Source organism: Ooceraea biroi, chromosome 4 (genome assembly GCF_003672135.1).
Source record: "Ooceraea biroi isolate clonal line C1 chromosome 4, Obir_v5.4, whole genome shotgun sequence".
Classification (NCBI taxonomy): Eukaryota; Metazoa; Arthropoda; class Insecta; order Hymenoptera; family Formicidae; genus Ooceraea; species Ooceraea biroi.
In genome coordinates this window covers 7,172,119-7,190,799 of record NC_039509.1, presented here as the reverse complement: position 1 = coordinate 7,190,799, position 18,681 = coordinate 7,172,119, and the positions used below count along the sequence as shown (strand labels likewise).

Sequence of the window (18,681 nt, the reverse complement as noted above, 5' to 3'; positions counted from 1 at the left end):
GTACGGAAATCGTTTCGCAGATTGCTGTCCCGAGCGTATCCATACCTGATGCCTCGTCAGCGACAAAATATTGCTAAAAATGTCACGTGTGTCCAATTGTGTTATCGACACTTGACACTAACTTGAACAGTTATATTTGGCGCACCGTTATCTCTGAACTTCGACTTTTCCCGTTTTCATGCCAGTGCAGTGCTATGAATATCAGATATGGCAAACTAAAACTGTGTCAGTAACCGATCTGCTAAATATATAATACTTAACTGGGACGCTATTTTGTAGCGCATGTTTCAGGAAGGGAAGTTATAAAGCTGATATCATACGTTCAATCAGAGGTACAACGTTTCGTTATGAGTCAACACAAAGACTCTCTGCCAGCCTTGCTCGTCCGTCCTCGTCGATTGAGAGATGGCGATCACCTTTCTCCATCTTTATACCGCGACGCACCGTTATTCTCTTCTGTTACAACATCGGCCGTTGGAGAATCGCCGAATATAATACACGCGTTCGATAATATATCGTTAGGATGACGATCCAGCACGGTGATCGCGTTAAAGAAGAGTGACTATGAGGCGCATCTCGACGATGTCCGTTGCGTAGTACTTTTGAATCCCGGACGGGTCACCGGCAAGGTGGCATACATATTCATGCCGAGTGTTTACCTAAGGCCAGAAAAGAACTGTTAAGAACCGAGGCGAGGTATCACATTAATACGAGGGTACTCGAGGGACCCTACGAATACGTAGGTATATGCAAATGACACCATTCCCCGGGGGGAGACCCTTAAATCACACATCGGAGCTACCAATAACACGTCCGGCCGCCGTGTACGTATAGGAAAGGCGTTCTTCGTGGCCGGCCAGAGCAAGAGAGAAAGAGAGAGAGAGAGAGTAGAAAGGAGAACTCGAGGAGCAAAAGACGATCTTACTTTATAGCTCGTTGGTATCGAGGTACTCGCCGAGGAAAAAAAGAACGCCGACGTTAGCAACGAGCGGCGAAACGACGGAAAAAGCTGGGATTACGGTCGAACTTTCGCGATTAAGAGGAAGACGCGACCGGATCCTCCTCTCCGCGGGTCTCTAACCCGGCGGTGGCAATAATCGGGCGAAGAAAAAAAACCCCCCGTTGAAGGAACGAACGATCGAGCAAAAAAGTTAAACACGTTTGACTACGTGTTTCGGCGGAAACGGCGATAAAGCTGCTCTCGCTCGTGTCGCCTCCTCCGCGTACATTATCCGCGGCGACGACGACGACGACGACGTCGTCTGAAAACCTCTTCGGTTGTTGCCTTGAGAGAGGCGAATCTGGGCGAAAGGAGAACGGGGCGCGTTTTTATCACGAGTAATTCAGGCTGCCACGTACATATACGGTCTCTAATAAATTTGCGAATAGCCACGCCGTGAACGAAACGTCCTTTGCGCCCACGCATCCTCACATATACGCGCATATACGTGCAGCATACGGCGTGTACGCGCGCGCTCTTCGGCCGTCGTTGCGCTTAGGGCTCCGAATCGACCGACCAACGATGGGGTACCTTCCGAGAGAGAAAACGGGAAGAGAGTGAGAAAGACGGAGAACGAGAGAGGGAGCGGATATTATCGCCAAACGTTAATTTAGCCGAGGCCCGGCCTACCTTCCAATTTTCGAGACCTTACACGCCCACTTGTGAGATTGTCCGTTAATGCTCCGAAACGATCAGGACGCGTATATTCGACGCCCGCGTTTCCCGGTGCAACCGCGACGTCCCGCGTGCGTATTTCCCTCGGATAAGGGTGATTCGTGGAGTTCCCGTGAAGAGTTTCATATCAAACTTGAGAACCGTATCGTTTGATTGATAAATTTGCGGCCAACCCACCCTGTAATAATTCTGAGGGACAGAGGGAAGAATCCGAAATTGCCGGTCTCTCGGCACACGTGTAATCAGAAAAACAAGCGTTAGATAAATTGCAATTTAATTCAGCAGCTGAAATACGATCATTTGCGAATTTTTTGGAATTCTTCTCGGGGGAAGAATGTGTATCGTATCCGCTTTACGTAGAACGCCATAAATTGAACGTCGACGAGCGAGGAGTTTAGGTAAATCAAGTCTCGTGACAAAACTTCGGGTACATGCATGGGAAAAAGATAAATGCGGACGATTTGCGGCTTATATCATCCGTGACCGACTACACTCGATCCAACCGCGGAAGCGCGGAGAGAGAATACGAGTGAGCAACAAAAATATCTATACGCTTAACCACGTGTGCGCGTATACGTGGCGGCGACTTGAATAAATGTTAAATGCAGAAGAACGCGCGCATCTACCAACACACACACGCACACGCGAAAGAGCAAATGCGCATAAGAAAGATCGAGCGGGCGAGAGACAGAAGATAAATACGCGTGTAAGCTCCACATCTCGGGCTTGAATGCGCTCGCGATGCACGCGCAAAAAGTAGATGCATCGGATCATGGCGCATGCATCTATAAGTGCATAAACGCGAACGAGGACGGGGTGTAAGACAAAAACGAGGAAATAAGAAGCGGCACGGTGTCGAACGTTTGCAACGTGGCAAAATCTATTTCTGTTTAAACCGCTAAGAATAGCGAAAGAATAAAGCATCTCTTGCAAGGACACGTCGTGCACTATAAAATTCTATATATGATATCAAAATTGAATGGATGTTGGCGAATGATGCACGTTAGTTGTGAACAGATAATTGAATAAATGCATCAAATACAGAATTGAATTAACGAAAATAAAACGTGATGCCGGTTCGGTAAGCTTCAGAGGTAAAGTTTCACGTAAGGCGTGCTCGCGGTTTAAGCTCGCATTTTATCGAACGACAGAGTGCAGTTCCGATTCGTGAATTTGAAATAGGTCGACGCGAAACAGGGAAGACTTCGCTCTTGTGTACACCTAGGCTTGCGGAGCGCGTATTAGCGTGTGCGAGAGTGCTCGCGGGAAGAACCGGTTATATAGGAACCGTCCGCCGCCTCTTCCCTCTCTGCACCTTCTCTTCTTCCCCTGCTCATCCGCCGACCTTTCGTTCCTCCATCCCGACTGTATCCTCACCAGCGAACCCACCGCGCTACATAATGCGGCAACGTGTGTGTGCGTGCGATCTGTACATACGTATGTGTGCAACTGCCAGCTAGTGCATACCCGCACGCGTAAGTGTACGGGGTGTCCGAGGTAAAAGATAGGTAGGCAAAGGAATCAAGATAGGCAGGATCGTTTTAAGATGCAGATAACAATAAGCTTCGTGCTCGCGAGCGCAAAGATTAAAAAATTTGAGCGGACTCCTCAGGCTTCGAATATGTAAGAAATTACTTTCTTTTTTTAACTCCGTACTCCAGGAAGATATTAATAAAAGATTCAATTATCTGATATCACACAAAATTATATGACAATTTGATAATTAATTTTAAACGTTGCGTATCAAGAAGGGGGATGATCTCCCGATAGAAACTGTCACTCAACTTGCGAGGTTTCCAATTGATTATAATCTCAAGTTGTTCTGAGAGACACCGTGTATAAGGGCCGGTACATACACTTGCGCGATGCTTCGACACCATGGGCGCCTGCCTATCTGACGTTGGGTGCTTACGAGGGCGAGTCCGCGTCTTTTCTTTTTCTCCCTTTCCTGACCTGGCTACCGACAGACCGTAGGGACGCTGGTGCTTCCCCGCGTGCCCCTCGTTCCCCTGAGAATCCACTGCAGGCGTCGGCATCTCGCGAATGTTTCACGGATAGTCCTGGAACTTGCTGCGCGGAAACGATGGTATGCGTTGCATTGCCCATAGTCCACGGGAAATATGATCTTCCTCGAGAAGCGTTTGCTGTAGGCTTCCGAGAGCTGAGAGTAGACTTTTAGTCAAGTGCGTGCAGAAATTTCAATACGCATAGTATCGTGATTGCATCATGTATATACATATTTGGGAAAATATACATTTGGAATATTGCGATTGTTTCTTCAATTGTAACTTGTCCCGACATATCGCAAGGAAGGAATAAACGATACACATATGTGTATTACATTTGAATGATAATACTACCGGATATGATACAAATAATTTCATAAATCTGCTTGCTTCTGATTGAAATGGGATTTATATTTGCATAATGAATAAGAATCATATCGTTATAAAGTATATACGACATTATACTTATAAATTTCTTTCTATTCTCTGTTGCAGATTTCGAATAGACAACACAGATCATATAATCGACGTGAACAAGAACAACGCAGCGTTCGAGTATGATCAAGTCAATATAATATGTCCCGTCTACCCATCGGACACGTATGATGACGATACTGAGAAGTACATCATCTACAATGTAAGTTAATTTTTATAATAACTTAACATTGCAGTAAAAGTAAAGTTATATGGATGTCATTTTATAGAATTTAATTTATATCCCTCTCTTTCTTTCTCTGTCTTGTTACATAATTGGCTAAATAACGAATACAGAAATATAACGTGATGTCTATGACAACATCGACCATGTTGAACATAAAAAAATTGTCGATTAGAGTCTGCCAATGTTTAGACAGCTGCTGCTACTTGAAACTGGTTCTTTAAGCCACATCCATTATATCCCCAAAACGACATCCGCTATTCAACAAGTATAATACGCTACTGAAATGTAGATTTATCGATAAACTGAGAGAAATATAGACATGCTTCTATAAGCACATTAAGTAATCTCACGGCTTCCGCCTTCTATTTTTAGTTTTCACGCGATGACTGCTTTTATTTCTGCAAAAAGAGACGTAAGATCTATTTTATTAATCTCTTAACTTTTTTTATCAATCCATTTATAATCTGCATAAAATATTTTAAAATCTACGCAGAATTTTATCAAATAATGTGTGATTGAAATTAATATGGCTCGAAAGCAGATATCGTATTTTCGATTAATACATTCTCATAAATTTCGTTCGTTTGAGAACCAACTGTGGATAACGCGGGAAGCTCTCGGTTTTCACGGATCAAACATTCCAGCAGCGTTCACCCTCTCGAGCAAAGCAAAACCTCTCAAAGACCGTTCGACTGCGTCGACGACGAGCTAATCACTTGGGTTCGCTTAATTGTCCACCCTCCACCCTCCGTCATCCGTTGTCCCATTGTCTCCGTCGTTCTTCCTACATGACGATTAGCCCCGGCGATGAAGCCCTCTTCTGCAGAAGGGGGCGGGAAACTCCAAGATGGCACCTCTCGCGGCAATCAATCAACGATTAATGTTGGCGATCGATTATACGTCGCGACCGACTCTAAAATTTCTCTGGTGTGTTTTGCAGGTGTCCAAGGAGGAGTATGAGACATGTCGGATAACGAACCCGAGTCCGCGGGTGATAGCGGTGTGTGACAAGCCGCGCAGAACGATGTACTTCACCATCACCTTCAGGCCGTTCACGCCACAGCCCGGGGGCCTCGAATTCCTCCCGGGCCACGATTACTACTTCATCAGCACCTCGTCCAAGGACGACCTCCACAGGCGCATCGGCGGACGGTGCACCAGCCACAACATGAAGGTCGTCTTCAAGGTCTGCTGCGGCAATGAGGCCGAGACGTCCTCGTCAGCGACGTCGCGTAACAACTGTGAGTACCCGGAGCGGATGTGCCGTAGCGCGAGGTCGAAGGATACGCGAATCGACTTAGGGAATCTTTCTCTGGCGTTTGGACGAGTCCTCCTTTGTTCGCCATCGCGGACGCCGAAGGAAAATTGGCCGCCGCGATTCGCGATTCGCGTGGCAATTCGCCGTGCGCGAGTAGCAGCTCGCTCATTTGCATCGCATCGCGCGTCCTTCGCGAGACGGTGTCCGAAATGCAGAGCCTACCGTCTTCCCATGGAAGACCATCGTGTTGCGGGGCAATTATATTCTAATTTCTCAATTATCATAATCTGAAATTACAGGTGTCTCTCACACGAGGGACACACCGCCTTTTCATCCCGCGTGTAAATCGCGCTCTCTTCACGCTTTCTCATTTCGCGCGACTTCCGTCGAAGACGCGCACCCCAGGGAATAAAACACGGGGTGGGAAGGGGCGAGAGGCAGGAACGGTTCGTAAAAATTCATTATCCCGTAATCAGCTATGCGAATGAACGGCCGATGTAACACAGGTGGTGTCGTTCGTTCGCACGCCAGCCTTCGAGCTTATTTCCTCCTGGTCGCTCTACATCTACCTCCCTCCCCACAACTCGCGTTGTCTCCCTCTTTCTTTCTTTCTGTTCCTCTCTCTTAAATAATTCCTATCGATTATAATCCTCACCCATGCGTCATTTGTTGCGGTCGGGGGACCGACGCTGCGTGTCCCGGAGCACAATAAATTCTACCATTTCATTTCGCCCCGCTATTCTCTCCCCAATTCGTTCCGAAGCGCATCCTCGAAGCGTCCTGCCGCTTCTCCCTCGGAACCTCCTCTTCTCTGCCTGCCACCTCCGCCCCGGCGGAGACGATTCATGCGCTATAATGACCAGCTATTTCGCCGGCCGGGAACTCTGAACTCTCTCCTCCTCGGCGTCTCGGGCATTGAAGGTTCCACGGCCGAGAGACCGACCTCGCGTCCGACGGTAGACGTCGAGAGTTCGCGCGCGGCTACCTCCACACAATTATATCGCCGGGGGGCGCGTACCTTCTCTCGGCCGCGAGTTTTATTTCCGAAGGGTTAGCAGGTACTGCGTCAAGTTTTGCGCTCGGGATAATGCGAGGACGATCGTTGGCCGCTCGCAATGGGAAAGCGTGAATATAACGAAGGGTACCTTTGGATATATATATATATATTTCCATCATCGTTTCATCATCAGTAGTGTAGGGATGAAATAAGTCTCTTTGTATTCTTTACAAAAGGTCAGAAAATATTTCTATGGTATTAAAATGTTTTGTTCAATATATGTAATTTAATATATTTAATATTTATACGTGTGTAATTTGATATATTTGAAGAGTACATGGCTGCATGAAATAAATCGTAAAGTGAGAGAGAAGTGAGTCCTTTGCAACAATGCCTAACAAATTGGCTTCCAGTCTTCTCCACTTTAAAGACACAATCATCTACTAGAATAAACATGTTCCTTTCTGTAAGTATTTGTACAAGTGGAGTAGTACCTACTCGCGGTGATTCGGTACGTCGAACGAGTCCAACGACGAGACACTCGAATAAGACATCGTATTTCAAGCAGCCAATGCATCTCGAATATCAGTATGAATTTTCCGTGCGCTCTGTAATAAAACCCGTCGTCGTCTCGGATATTCCAAGAACGACGGCCCCAATCGTCACTGCGCGTCGATTATTCTTCGACACCTGCGCCGCTCGCGATCATGAAAACGCCGTAATGACCGTTTCACGCTCTTTTCCCAGCCGTAGCCGTGACCAGCAGCACCGTGACCAGCAGCAGCTCGACGAGCACCGCGGTTTTGGGCGGCGGAGCCGCCGGTCTGCCACCCCAGCCACCGCCGATTGTCTACAGGGGCGGGGATCGATTCTACCCGGGGGGCAGCATTCATCATCATCACGATCATCATCAGGGCACGGCGGCGCCGACCCTACCCCACATGCCCTCGCCGCCCCTCTATCCCGCGCATCCACATCAGCCGCAGTTGCCAGTGCACAATGGACCGCCGTCCTCGATCACGCCGCCCAAGACCTCGATCGGCCAGAAGAAGAAGAACAGTACGTATCGCACATCGTCGCGTCAACTCTCGCGCTTCTGCCTGTCCATCTCTGTCCGTCTGTCTGTCTCGTGTCTGTCCGGCGAGACCTCGGCTGGCTTCTTCGCGCCTCGTACACGCTCGCAATCGGCCGGTGAACGCTCGGTAACGCATCGGTACCGGTCGTACTTCTGTAGAGTCATCGGCGGTTCACATGAGAATTCGATTAGCCTGTTTTTATCGCTTTTTGCATGAGCGACGTGCGCTCGGCGTAATTAAATCACGCGCGCACGTTCAGAAGCGACTGGTACTCCGCGTAATCATCGATGGTCGTTGCAAACCGATCCCGAAGCGTTAATTGACAGTCGGCGAATCATCAGCAATGCGTCAGTCAGGGTTTCTCTTAACGCATTCTACTCGAGCGTTGCTTCGCGATGAACAGCGACCGCGCGTCCTATTATATCTACATAATGCTCTATCCGCGTTACCTTTTCGCCAGGATCCAGGCCAAATTGCAATGTAGAAGTGATAATAATGACCACCGTCAGTTATTATCGATTGTAAATTGTGCTCCGCCAAGTTAGCGTGCTTTGCACGCTTACTCGAGCTCATTACCCGCTTAATTCCGCAGCTGGCCATGGATTTCCGTGTTCTTTCTCGCAATCATTTCCGGAAGTAGAGGAAGATAAGTTCTCGCGCGTTCACGCGCTTCGCATTTATACATGAGATTTATACGTGAGATCAGATCGTCACATTTCGTTGGGAATGCACGCTGCCAGACACGCGCGCGTCTCCGCGTCTACGCGCCAGGTGGAAAGCCGAGCGGAACCGGCCACGATGTCAAGATCGAGGCGGATGAAAACTCGGTCGAAAGCCATCTGTCGATCCTGGCATCGCTCGCCTTTCCTGCGTCGACGTTCACGGTACAATTTGACTTCTAAATGCGCCGCGTATACGCGCGCATTTGCATTTCGCCGATAAGCCGCGCGCGGATGGCCGCTCGGCCATTAACGGCGCCGTGTTTCCGAGACGCGGCGCGATAGGGAATACACGTTCCCGAGGTGTCGACGCGGAATTGCCAAGGATTTCATCTCTCCCTTTCCCTCTCTCTCTCTCTCTTTCGCCTCGCGGTTTCGCGCGAGGTAATAATGGTTAAAATTTGAGAGCCAACCCGAATGCTCGCCCGTTGATATCCCTGTCGTATCTGCGGAGGACACGGGTTCCCATTTGCGGACTGGTTCGTATCGCAATGTTGCAAATTTATACTTTATTCCGCTTTTTGCTCTGAAATTAAATATAAAAGAGCGAAAACATTACCCAGCGTTCAGTCAGAGAAGAATATAAAATGTGCGCAGGCATTTTTTATCTTTTCAGTTTTATCTTTAAAAACATTATCTCCTCCAATAAAACTGGTAACGACGGACAGTTTTAACTTGTAAGATTTGATATATCATGCAATGGAACTGTAATGTTTAACGCATAATCTCCATTCTTGTGTTTTACAGAGGAGTACTCGGACCATCCGAACGAGGTAGTGAAGAACGAGGAGCTGACGTACAACCGTGCGGACTCGTACGTCGTCTCGTCGCGGGTACGGTACGCGCAAAGCCTGATCCTGGCGACAGTCAGCCTGCTGATGAACGCGTTGCTGCAGCAGCTCCTGCGGTGAAGCGGCAGCATCGGCCACGTACGAGAACGTCGTATATCCCATGCGTCGAAACCCCTTCTTCTGTGATTATCCTACGTTTAATTGATTTCTTGAGCGGCGCGCGAGGCATACACGCGCGTCCCCTCGGCCGTCCCCTCGATCGTAGTAAGACACGCACGATCCGTAGTCGCGTCGACTCGAGAGATGCAGCGGAAAGGAGAAAAGAAAGAGAAAGAGAGGGGAGAAGGATAGAGAGGGAAAGAGAGAGAGAGAAGAAAAGACGAAGGCGAAGAACGAGAGAAATACATCGAGGGAGAAGACACGCACGGTGCACGAGCGGCAACGCCATATTAACTGCAATTAACGGACTAACGGGGTTCCCGGGGTAGAGTATTGCAGGACAAATGAAGACAACGGAGCCGAGGGTACGAGACGGGAGGGTAGCGGAGGAGAAAGCAGAAAAAAGACGGAAAAGAAAAAAGAACACTACTACTAGACACTACTTATAGTACACGCCCACTATTATCACTACTATAAATGGTAGTCGTATTGGTTGTCCTTCTTATCATTACGCTAACTGTAAGTATTTATTCGAATACGTGAGAGGACGGGAGCGCGAGAGTCGCGGCAGCGTGCTAAGTATCCTCGAGCGAGAGTACGAGGAGCATACGAGGGGGGGACGTCGTCTCCCCGGCATACGCTGGTATCGGGGCTGCGCGAATCTCCCCGTCGAATCGCGTTCTTTGATCGAAGCGTCGCGAGTCGGAGTTAATTCGACAGAAAAACAATGAGAGAACAAAGATAAATGGACTCGCGACGGCTATGGGCGACGAACGATCCTTCGTTAAGGGGTCCTCGCTCGGAGCCGGCAAGGAAAGTGGCTTTTCCCGAGCGCGATCGTCCGAGCGCGCCGCGCCTCGAGAAAAGAGTACCTGAAAATCCTGGGATGTTCTCGGTTCGCGGCCAAGGCGGTAACAGTAATCTGAGGGGCAGAGACGGCCCTTCCTCGTCGCGACAAGCTCCTGGCAATCCCGCAGACGCTTGAATTCGAACTTATCGCGCCATGGTATCTCGATCATCCGCCGGACGAGGAATCGAAGAATTAGAAAGGATCGCGTGGGAGTAATCGTATCTCTCGCGCGGCGTCTGTGCTCGGACCGATCGCCGCGGACGCCGGCCGGGACGCCGAGGACGAAGGATCATTCGAGTTTCGCGTGCGGAGATCGTGAGTAGGATAGTTAGCACGCGTGTAAATAAATTCCTAATGAATATGTACAAGTGGCTCTTGTGGCCGCCATTGCCGACAGGCAGCAGGGGGCCGGGGAGGTTTAAGAAAGAGTGCCGTATTTCTAGGTAAATCTTATAATACTGAGAGAATGAGAGGAAGAAGAATGCTGCACGTGAAAGTCAAAGAGAGGAAACTGCGAGTAAACGTATGAGTGTTAAAAAGACTTTATGCGAGCACCGCGACGATGCTCAGCGAACGTGAGTCACTTATTTGTGTGAATTTCTGCCATTACCAACGGTCAGATTATTCTCGCGAGTCAACGAGAATGAGAATAGATATAATATCTCCTTGACTCGGTGAAAAAAAAATAACAAAGAAAAGAGCGAGCGAGCGAGCGAGAGAATTAGAAAATAGCGTGCAAGGGAGACTGAGTCGCGAGTCGAGTAAGAGACATGTTTGTATAATAGCTGTACCATACCGAGACTTCTATCTATAGATCTGTATTATATTTATTATATCCGCTATCATTACACTACGAATATTCAACACTCGATATTCTATATATTTGCTAGCGAAATATAAAATTTAATAGCAAACAAATTAACGTACTGCCGGCGCCGGGGTGGAAACGGCGATCGCGCGGCGTACGAACGAACTCCCCCCCGGAGCCAATTCCCCGTCGTTTGTTGTTTTTCCCTCGCTCTTGATTGCGTTCCGATTATTCGTACATGAGTAACGTTTCTATTCATGCTGTTCACGGTATCTGACTAATCGGCCATTCAATCACGTTCCCGATTTATTGATCCTTGTTTCTGCGTCCTTTTTTTTCTATTGTTCTATTTATTATTGAACGCCAGAAAAAAAAGACTTTCAGCGCCCGTGTATGCGTTTCGCGTCCGTAATGCGGTGCAATGGAAAATTCACGCACCACGGAGAAGCGTAATTGCGTGTACGCGCGCACGCGGACGCGACACGCAAGAACGATGGGCGAAGCAGTGAGTAATTTTTTTCGTTCGCGTCGGCCATGGGAGGAAAATCACGAGAGGAACGCGACTGCACTAACGAATTATTGTAAATATACGAATTTACGCGCGGGAAACGAGTAACGGGAAAATTGCGCGCGAATGCCGTGCTCTGTGTGTATATGTGTATGTGTATGCTGTGAGAGAATGGAAGCGCGAAGAACAGAGATCCTTATTCAATTACCGTAGCGAAACCGGAAGTCCTCGCGCGCGGTTGAAGATTGCTCGATGCGCGGCCTAACTCGTTTTCAAAAGTTTATTCACGGTTCATCATCTCCATTTGTATCTGCGACTGCGAATGATCGTGACCATTACGAGGATCATGCGAACACACATGGAAAGCTCAACAGCGTGTTATGTTGTCCATAATGATGTTATCAATGATGTAGTGTTACGAGCACAGGCACGTTTGACTGTCCACTCGTCTCGTTTGTATCTTTCACGATTCCAGCTGGCCACCGATTCGAATCTCATGCGTACTCTTTTTTCCCCAAATAAATGACGTCAAATCGTCACACTCGCAGACAATCGGTATCGTATCACGAAATATCCAGAGCTAATCGGAGCAAAAACATTTACGTTACGAATATTCGTTCCCGATGCCAGTCTCATTCTGCGACACTTTATTTTACATTTTATTTTGCGGAGAACCACGGCCGCTCGATGCTACCGCGCGAGGACATGGCATTGTGTGAGGAATCGTGAAAGTGTCATGAGACAGGCAATCGTCGAATTCACCACAGAAGTGGCATAGAAGAAAGAAGAACACGGGAAAACACCGGTTGATCGATCGTTCGTGTACGCTGAAAGGTAAACGCGCTGAGGATCCGCACATCCACGTGGATCCGCAGATGAATGGCACTCTCATTCGCGGCTGGCGATAAGCGAATACGTTATAACGATAACATAGACTTCGAACTATTCGATATAGAAAATAGACAAGGTCACTCACTGCAAAAATTCACATTTTTTCTTTTTATTTTATCTTCCCCTTTCTTTCGTTTCTGTCGTCCATCCACCACCACGCATCCGCACCATTCTCACACACTCTCACCCACCTATACACGTACATACATACATACATTCGCATACGGAGAAACACAAATCCCTCATTGCACAATCCACACCAGAGACCGCAAGACGTGAGGCGTCCTGCTACTGACGAGGAAAAAAAGGTATTTTTTTAACAACAGATAGAATGCATCTCCGGTGGGTTTGTTTGTTCAGAGGCGTGTGTAAATAGATGTAACGTGTACACGCGGGGATCTGTGCACGTCGTCGTATTAACGAGTCAGATCTATATTGCGGTCCACGCGATCGGTTGATACCGCTGATACAATTTAAACACAGTGTAAATAAACGTCCGAAGTAGATTTAAAAAAGGAGAGAGAGAGAGGAAAGAACAGGATACGCTTCACGTCCATTCCATTCGAGGAGGCCTGAGTTCCCGTCTGCCGTTACGTTCTCGGTACGCCGCTTCTCACTTACGTAATCATCCACTTGTGTGCGTGTATAAGAACAAGAAAGGATGCCGGACGAGGCGCGCGCGGGTGCCTCTCGTCGCGAACGAGAAGTACCACCGCGCGCGCGTATTCTCACGCATGAAAAAAAAAAGAAAGAAAAAGAAAAAAAGACAAAGACTTGTTCCTCTCTTCTCGAGATCGAGGGTAAAATATCCGCCGCGCCGACAGCAGGGCCCGCGCGCGCGCGGTTTCTAATGGATTAAGTAATTAACGTAAAGGGGGGTGCGCGTGGATATAAAGTGAATTTCGTAGAGATACGCGTCTCTCTGTAAATATAAACAAATTAAAATGATTATATTAATAATACGGTAACACACACGTATACACACACACAGACACGGTGAAATTTATATTAAAAATGCATAGCGGATACGAGATAGGTTTCTAATAACGATTTATTATAAAGATAAAACAGATGAATGTATGTTGATGTCTAAGATTTTTAATAAGACGGGGCGGACACAGAGCGACTAACTGTAAACTACGATTAAAACTATTCGTAACCGAGGACACACGAGTACTCTAATTAAATTAAACGGGCGAGGCAGGTTCGCGAGTGCGGAGGGACAACACTTAGCCAGATCGTGATTTCTCACGTTGCATATGTTATTTTGTAACCCCGGAGCGTACAGGACCCATACATACACTCTCGACGTCACGGCTAGCATACGCGGCATCTTGTTGCAAGACGACACTCCTGTTAAAATGACTAAAAGTCGGAAACTGTGTACGCGACACGTTAATCAAAGGGAGAACGACGAAGGGCGCCACACAGGTAAAAAATATCGAACGTAATGTATTTCGTTTAGCTTCTTTTCCAGCGCCGATGTTGCAATATCTTCGCCAGGATTCATACATCGCGGTAATCTCGCTTCGAGTCCGATCAGCGATTTATTTATCCGTTTTCGTTCGTGCGGACGCGCTTGTTACACGTTCGTTTGAATTGTTTCACGGAGTTCAACGCATTTCGTGAATAATGAGATGCGACACGATGCATCTCAGAATATTAATGAAAAATCCCCGGTCTCGCCAAAGGGAGAGGGAGAGTGCAATAGGGCTCATTAACGAATGCGCTCGTCGTTTGCGTGCCGCGCTCGGCTCACCGCCGCGTATGGTATCCTTGGAACGGGACCTTATAGATTGCGTGTGTTCACCAGTATGCACATTCAGTACCAGTACCAGTCGTTCATTACAGAATTACAGAATACAATACAAAGTAGCGTAGTGTTCATAACGGTAGTCCACTATAGCGAAATAGCAGTTAAACGAGCGGCCACCAGGTTGCGAAAAAAAAAAAACAGGAAAAAAACGCCATAATCAACCCAAAAAAAAGAAGAGAGAAAATTGCAGGTAACAGTACGTAAAGCGAGAGAGGTAAACGTAAATGAATTTTTTCACGAGGGCGAGACACACACAGACGTACGCAAGACACGCATTACACTGGACACAAAGCTGTGCCGCGAAACTGTGCGAGACGCACAGCGAGAGTTTACGTATGCACGTTAGGAGAGAACGAAAATGAGAGAATGAGAGCGAGAGAGAGAGAGAATGAGAGTACGAAAATAAAGTGAAGCACACGATATATCTAAAACTGCGTTCATGTAAGCGCAATGCGCACTCACGCATGCACGCGTGCAACGGAAGCGTGCGTGAAGATGGAAGGCGGGCAGGATGTACGTGGTCCTACGCGAGGGAGCGCAGGCTCGTCGGTGTTACACAATTTTACGTAGGTATATTCTATATGTATGTCGATATATAGCGAAGTATATCGATGGCAAACGAAAGTAATTTAAAACAAGGAAAGAGAGAGAGAGAGGAGAGGCAGAGAAATAGGGGATATCGTGCGTCAGGCCGGGGGATCAGCTGCATCGTATTTTATTCCGAAGTACCTTGCGCGAATCGTCCCTGTTTGTCGCGGGGAAGTCCGTAGGCAGATATCAGGACGGTCTGGAACAGGAGGATTTTTTCGACGGCGCGGTGTATTCTCGCGAGAGTAGCATACCGATAGTATCGATCTCATGTCGCACTCCTTAAAGTTCATGGTTTGTCTATAGAAAATATTTTATCTGCGAAAGCTCTTGAGAATCTAATTTGTCCAACGAATACCGTGACCTAAAATTGCAATAGCTGTATTTAAGCGATTAAGAAATCGATAGGTTCGCACAAGCGATATTTGTCTAAATATTCGTTTGATATACGTTAACACTATTGCAGTTTCTCACTTTTGCACTTGCGAGATTTCTGCAGTTGATAAGTTGAGAGCATGTTCGTTCCAGAATGTGGGCCGTCCTGCCTTACGATCCTGCTGTTAGTACAAAAGACATGTCGATGCACGAGATACGCACGATCTATTTCACTTGTGTCGTATAAATCGCGGGCGAACAACAATATCTGGCACCAAGTTCGTCTCACTTCGGTAATGCAAGTTCTAGTCTGTGTTCTATTTTAATCGCTCGTTCACGTTAGTAGTAGGTCAGGAATTGTCCTAAATTTGCAACATTCAATTTCATAAAGTATATAAATTCTGTTACAATACGCATAATGAGAAATATTATGTTAAAGAAGAAACAATTATATTATGCGAAGAATCCTCGCATTTTTCTCGTCACGATCTGTACTCAAGCGCATGTTGTTAATAACTATACATATCGGTCTAAACAATTTTCCGAAATTCTGATGTAGAAGATACGATAAACATATTAGAAGCTTTATTGGCCTAAAATATTGTCCCTAAGTTTTACCGTACTTTACTTTTTTTTCTGATTAAATACTCCGGATCGATTTTTGTACATTATGCTGTGATTTTTATCTAAATTTTTATTCAATTTTCATTCAAAGGATCAATATTTCAATTTCATGTTTCGGTTATTGTTACTAAGTCTATAACTAGGGAATAATATTAATAAACATTTACTATTTTCTGGCAATATTAACGTAATACATTTTTTATTCATACATTGTGTAAAATCTATAAATGATGCAATAATAAATCGTCCTACGTTCTACTTGAAAAGCAATCATCAGAATAAACTGCCATATTCAATTAGTATCGCCAATTTCTAATATGTTGCAAGGGCAAGGACATACATGCATACAGAAATATTATAATCCAGATAAAAGGGCCAATAATTCTCAATACGTCCCGAGAATAAAAGAGATGTCTCAACGATTCCGACAACTGTTATTAATACCGCGTGCGTTTTATGAACAACGAATCTTTCATTAACAAACGACTTGTTTCCGCTGAAGGCTACGCAATACTTTACACATCCAGATACATACAGTGACTAATAATCTACTAAAGAGCGCAATACGACATCGTATAACTTTAAGTTCACTTTAATAGGAACTTAGGAAGAAGATAATTGTGACAATGGATATTTCGCACACATACACACACACACACACACTCCACTACTTTCCCTTTTTACTTTTCTTTACACATACACGATAAAAATAATACAAGACTCGCTTTATTCGTGATAGCGTAACCGACTGACTGACGAACGTAAATTGTTATTGCACTATTCAATGCTTCTCTATGTAAAGTCCGTTAACTGTTGCGTAAAAGTTGTAATAAGCGAAAGCAGATAGTGTCGTCACGGCTGTAGCATGTGTGTTTTGCGTATAGCATTATTTTTTTTGCGTTGTACATCTGACCGGAAATCCTGATTGCATTACACTTGTGGAGTTAAGTTATTGCGCGTACCTGGTAATTTCTCTTAGGCGGACAAACAACGCGCGATGACTATAATATCTCTTCGAAACAGCACCGATTCATATCTAATATGCAACGAGCGTCAATTGCACCCCGAAGACGCACCTCTCCCTGCGATCAGTGTAATCCTTTCGTCGCCTTTCGACATGGCGGAGAGAATCCCATTCAAACTGTATGTATCGAACGGAGTCGGGCAAAGGCAGTATTTTGGCAATCCAGCAGCAATAAAAATCGTAACTTGCGTAATTCGATTATCGTGCAATAAAGCAACAATACATCAGCCGTGCAAATATTAAAAAAGCTCATCTTTCATAACGATAAGAGTAACAAGAGATATGGATGATTTATCGGCCGCAAGAAAAAAACAGAATAGCACACGCCCAACTCCGTTTCGAGCGACGAAAAGCGGATTGTCGGATTCAAGCGGTTTCTGTCAAATGCGAGACTCATTTATTATTAGATCTTCTAGATTAAAGCGACTCTTTGATACTTTGATAAATCTGGCTGGTTTCCAAGACGGGAGAATTTACGCGGGGAAAAGACTGGCAATCACAGCGGAACACAAAGCGAGGGCGAGACATGAAGAACAAAAAAAAAACAGCTATGCCTATTGCAAAGTGCGATTTACATACCTTCAGCCGCGTCAAAGACCGAACAATTAAATAAAACAGCGTCGAGGAAAAAAAAAGACGGAGGGATGAAAGACCCGAACGCACACGCGGGAAAGAGAAAGGAATAAACAAAATCCTTGAATAAGCCTTCGAGTCCGTTTTGCGGAAATTAATGCCAGCCTGGAGAGAAACAGGGAGAGATTAAATAATCGAGCGTATTTTCGCGAAAGACGATGTCACTTGAGAACCTTTAAAGAAAAAAAGAGAAAGAAAAACGCACCGAGCAGCACCCTCACGGCCTGGAGAGATAGCGAAGCAGCTACGGTGAAAAAAAAATACGATACGGCGGAAGGGTGATGTGCGCCCCCCCTCCTCCCATTTAAGGATGGCCTATATATCGCACTCGTTTGAAAACTTATCGCAAGAATGCACAAGAAGTAGCGTACACTCGCTGTACTACTGTTTGTTGACTCGAATAAATATGCGGATTAAAAAAAGTCGGTTTGGTTTATATGTACACGGTGAGTCCAGGATTCGCGCGAACGGAACGCTGGTGATCGCCCAAAAGCCGACCGGAAATATTCGTTTTCGTCGACTCGTGCTATTCGCGAAACGGAAACCTCGAATCGGAACCACGCGAGAGAAAAAAAGAAAGAGAAAATACATAAAATAACTCCAGGCGAGGACTAGCGTTCCATATGTGGCGATATTGTTATTATACGAACGTACTCGAGACGACATGGTATACAAGACTAAGAACAAGACCTAAAATAGGGACATAATATTTTATAACTCAACTTTTGTACAGAATAAATAAATACTTGTACTGTGGACCAATATTTCTTTCATTTCATTCACACCAAAACCATCGTCATTGAATGAATTACATTTCCCATCGGGATGAAATCGTTAGTGTGGCAAAGACAGCTTCTGTTTTAAATTAATTATCAACATATGAATGTTTTTATCATCTTATATTAATTTTATTTATACATTCGCAATTCAGAGGATATTTCTTATTTCGAATTTAGTTACATAAAGGGACAAGTATATAAAAAAAAATATTTTATAAAAAAATAAAATGTACATCTATATTGGGCGAGATGTCCTGAAGTCGAACAATTGGTATTGCTTATGGAATAATGATGATAAAGCAGCCAAGATTCCTTTAAAGGTAACGTTCGTATCATGTTGAGAATACTCCAGTTCTTGTTCATCATTAAAGCCAATCTTAAGCATGATTAATACTTGAATTCGCTTTCAAATTTCAAATTCGAAAATTTTATTTCTCTTTGAC

General features: G+C 45.8%; 1 protein-coding gene across 1 annotated transcript in view; it reads left to right on the top strand.

Moving 5' to 3' along the window:
* LOC105282577 (ephrin-B2) overlaps window positions 1–14,591 on the top strand; it is a 48,049-nt gene extending 33,458 nt beyond the window's left edge. Inside the window, exons 2-5 of the mRNA XM_011344635.3 lie at window positions 4,177–4,318; window positions 5,283–5,583; window positions 7,345–7,656; window positions 9,140–14,591. Coding sequence (XP_011342937.1) covers window positions 4,177–4,318; window positions 5,283–5,583; window positions 7,345–7,656; window positions 9,140–9,303 — 919 coding nt within the window. The 3' untranslated portion in view covers window positions 9,304–14,591. The remainder of the gene's footprint in view (window positions 1–4,176; window positions 4,319–5,282; window positions 5,584–7,344; window positions 7,657–9,139) is intronic.
* The last annotated feature ends 4,090 nt before the right edge of the window (window positions 14,592–18,681 follow it).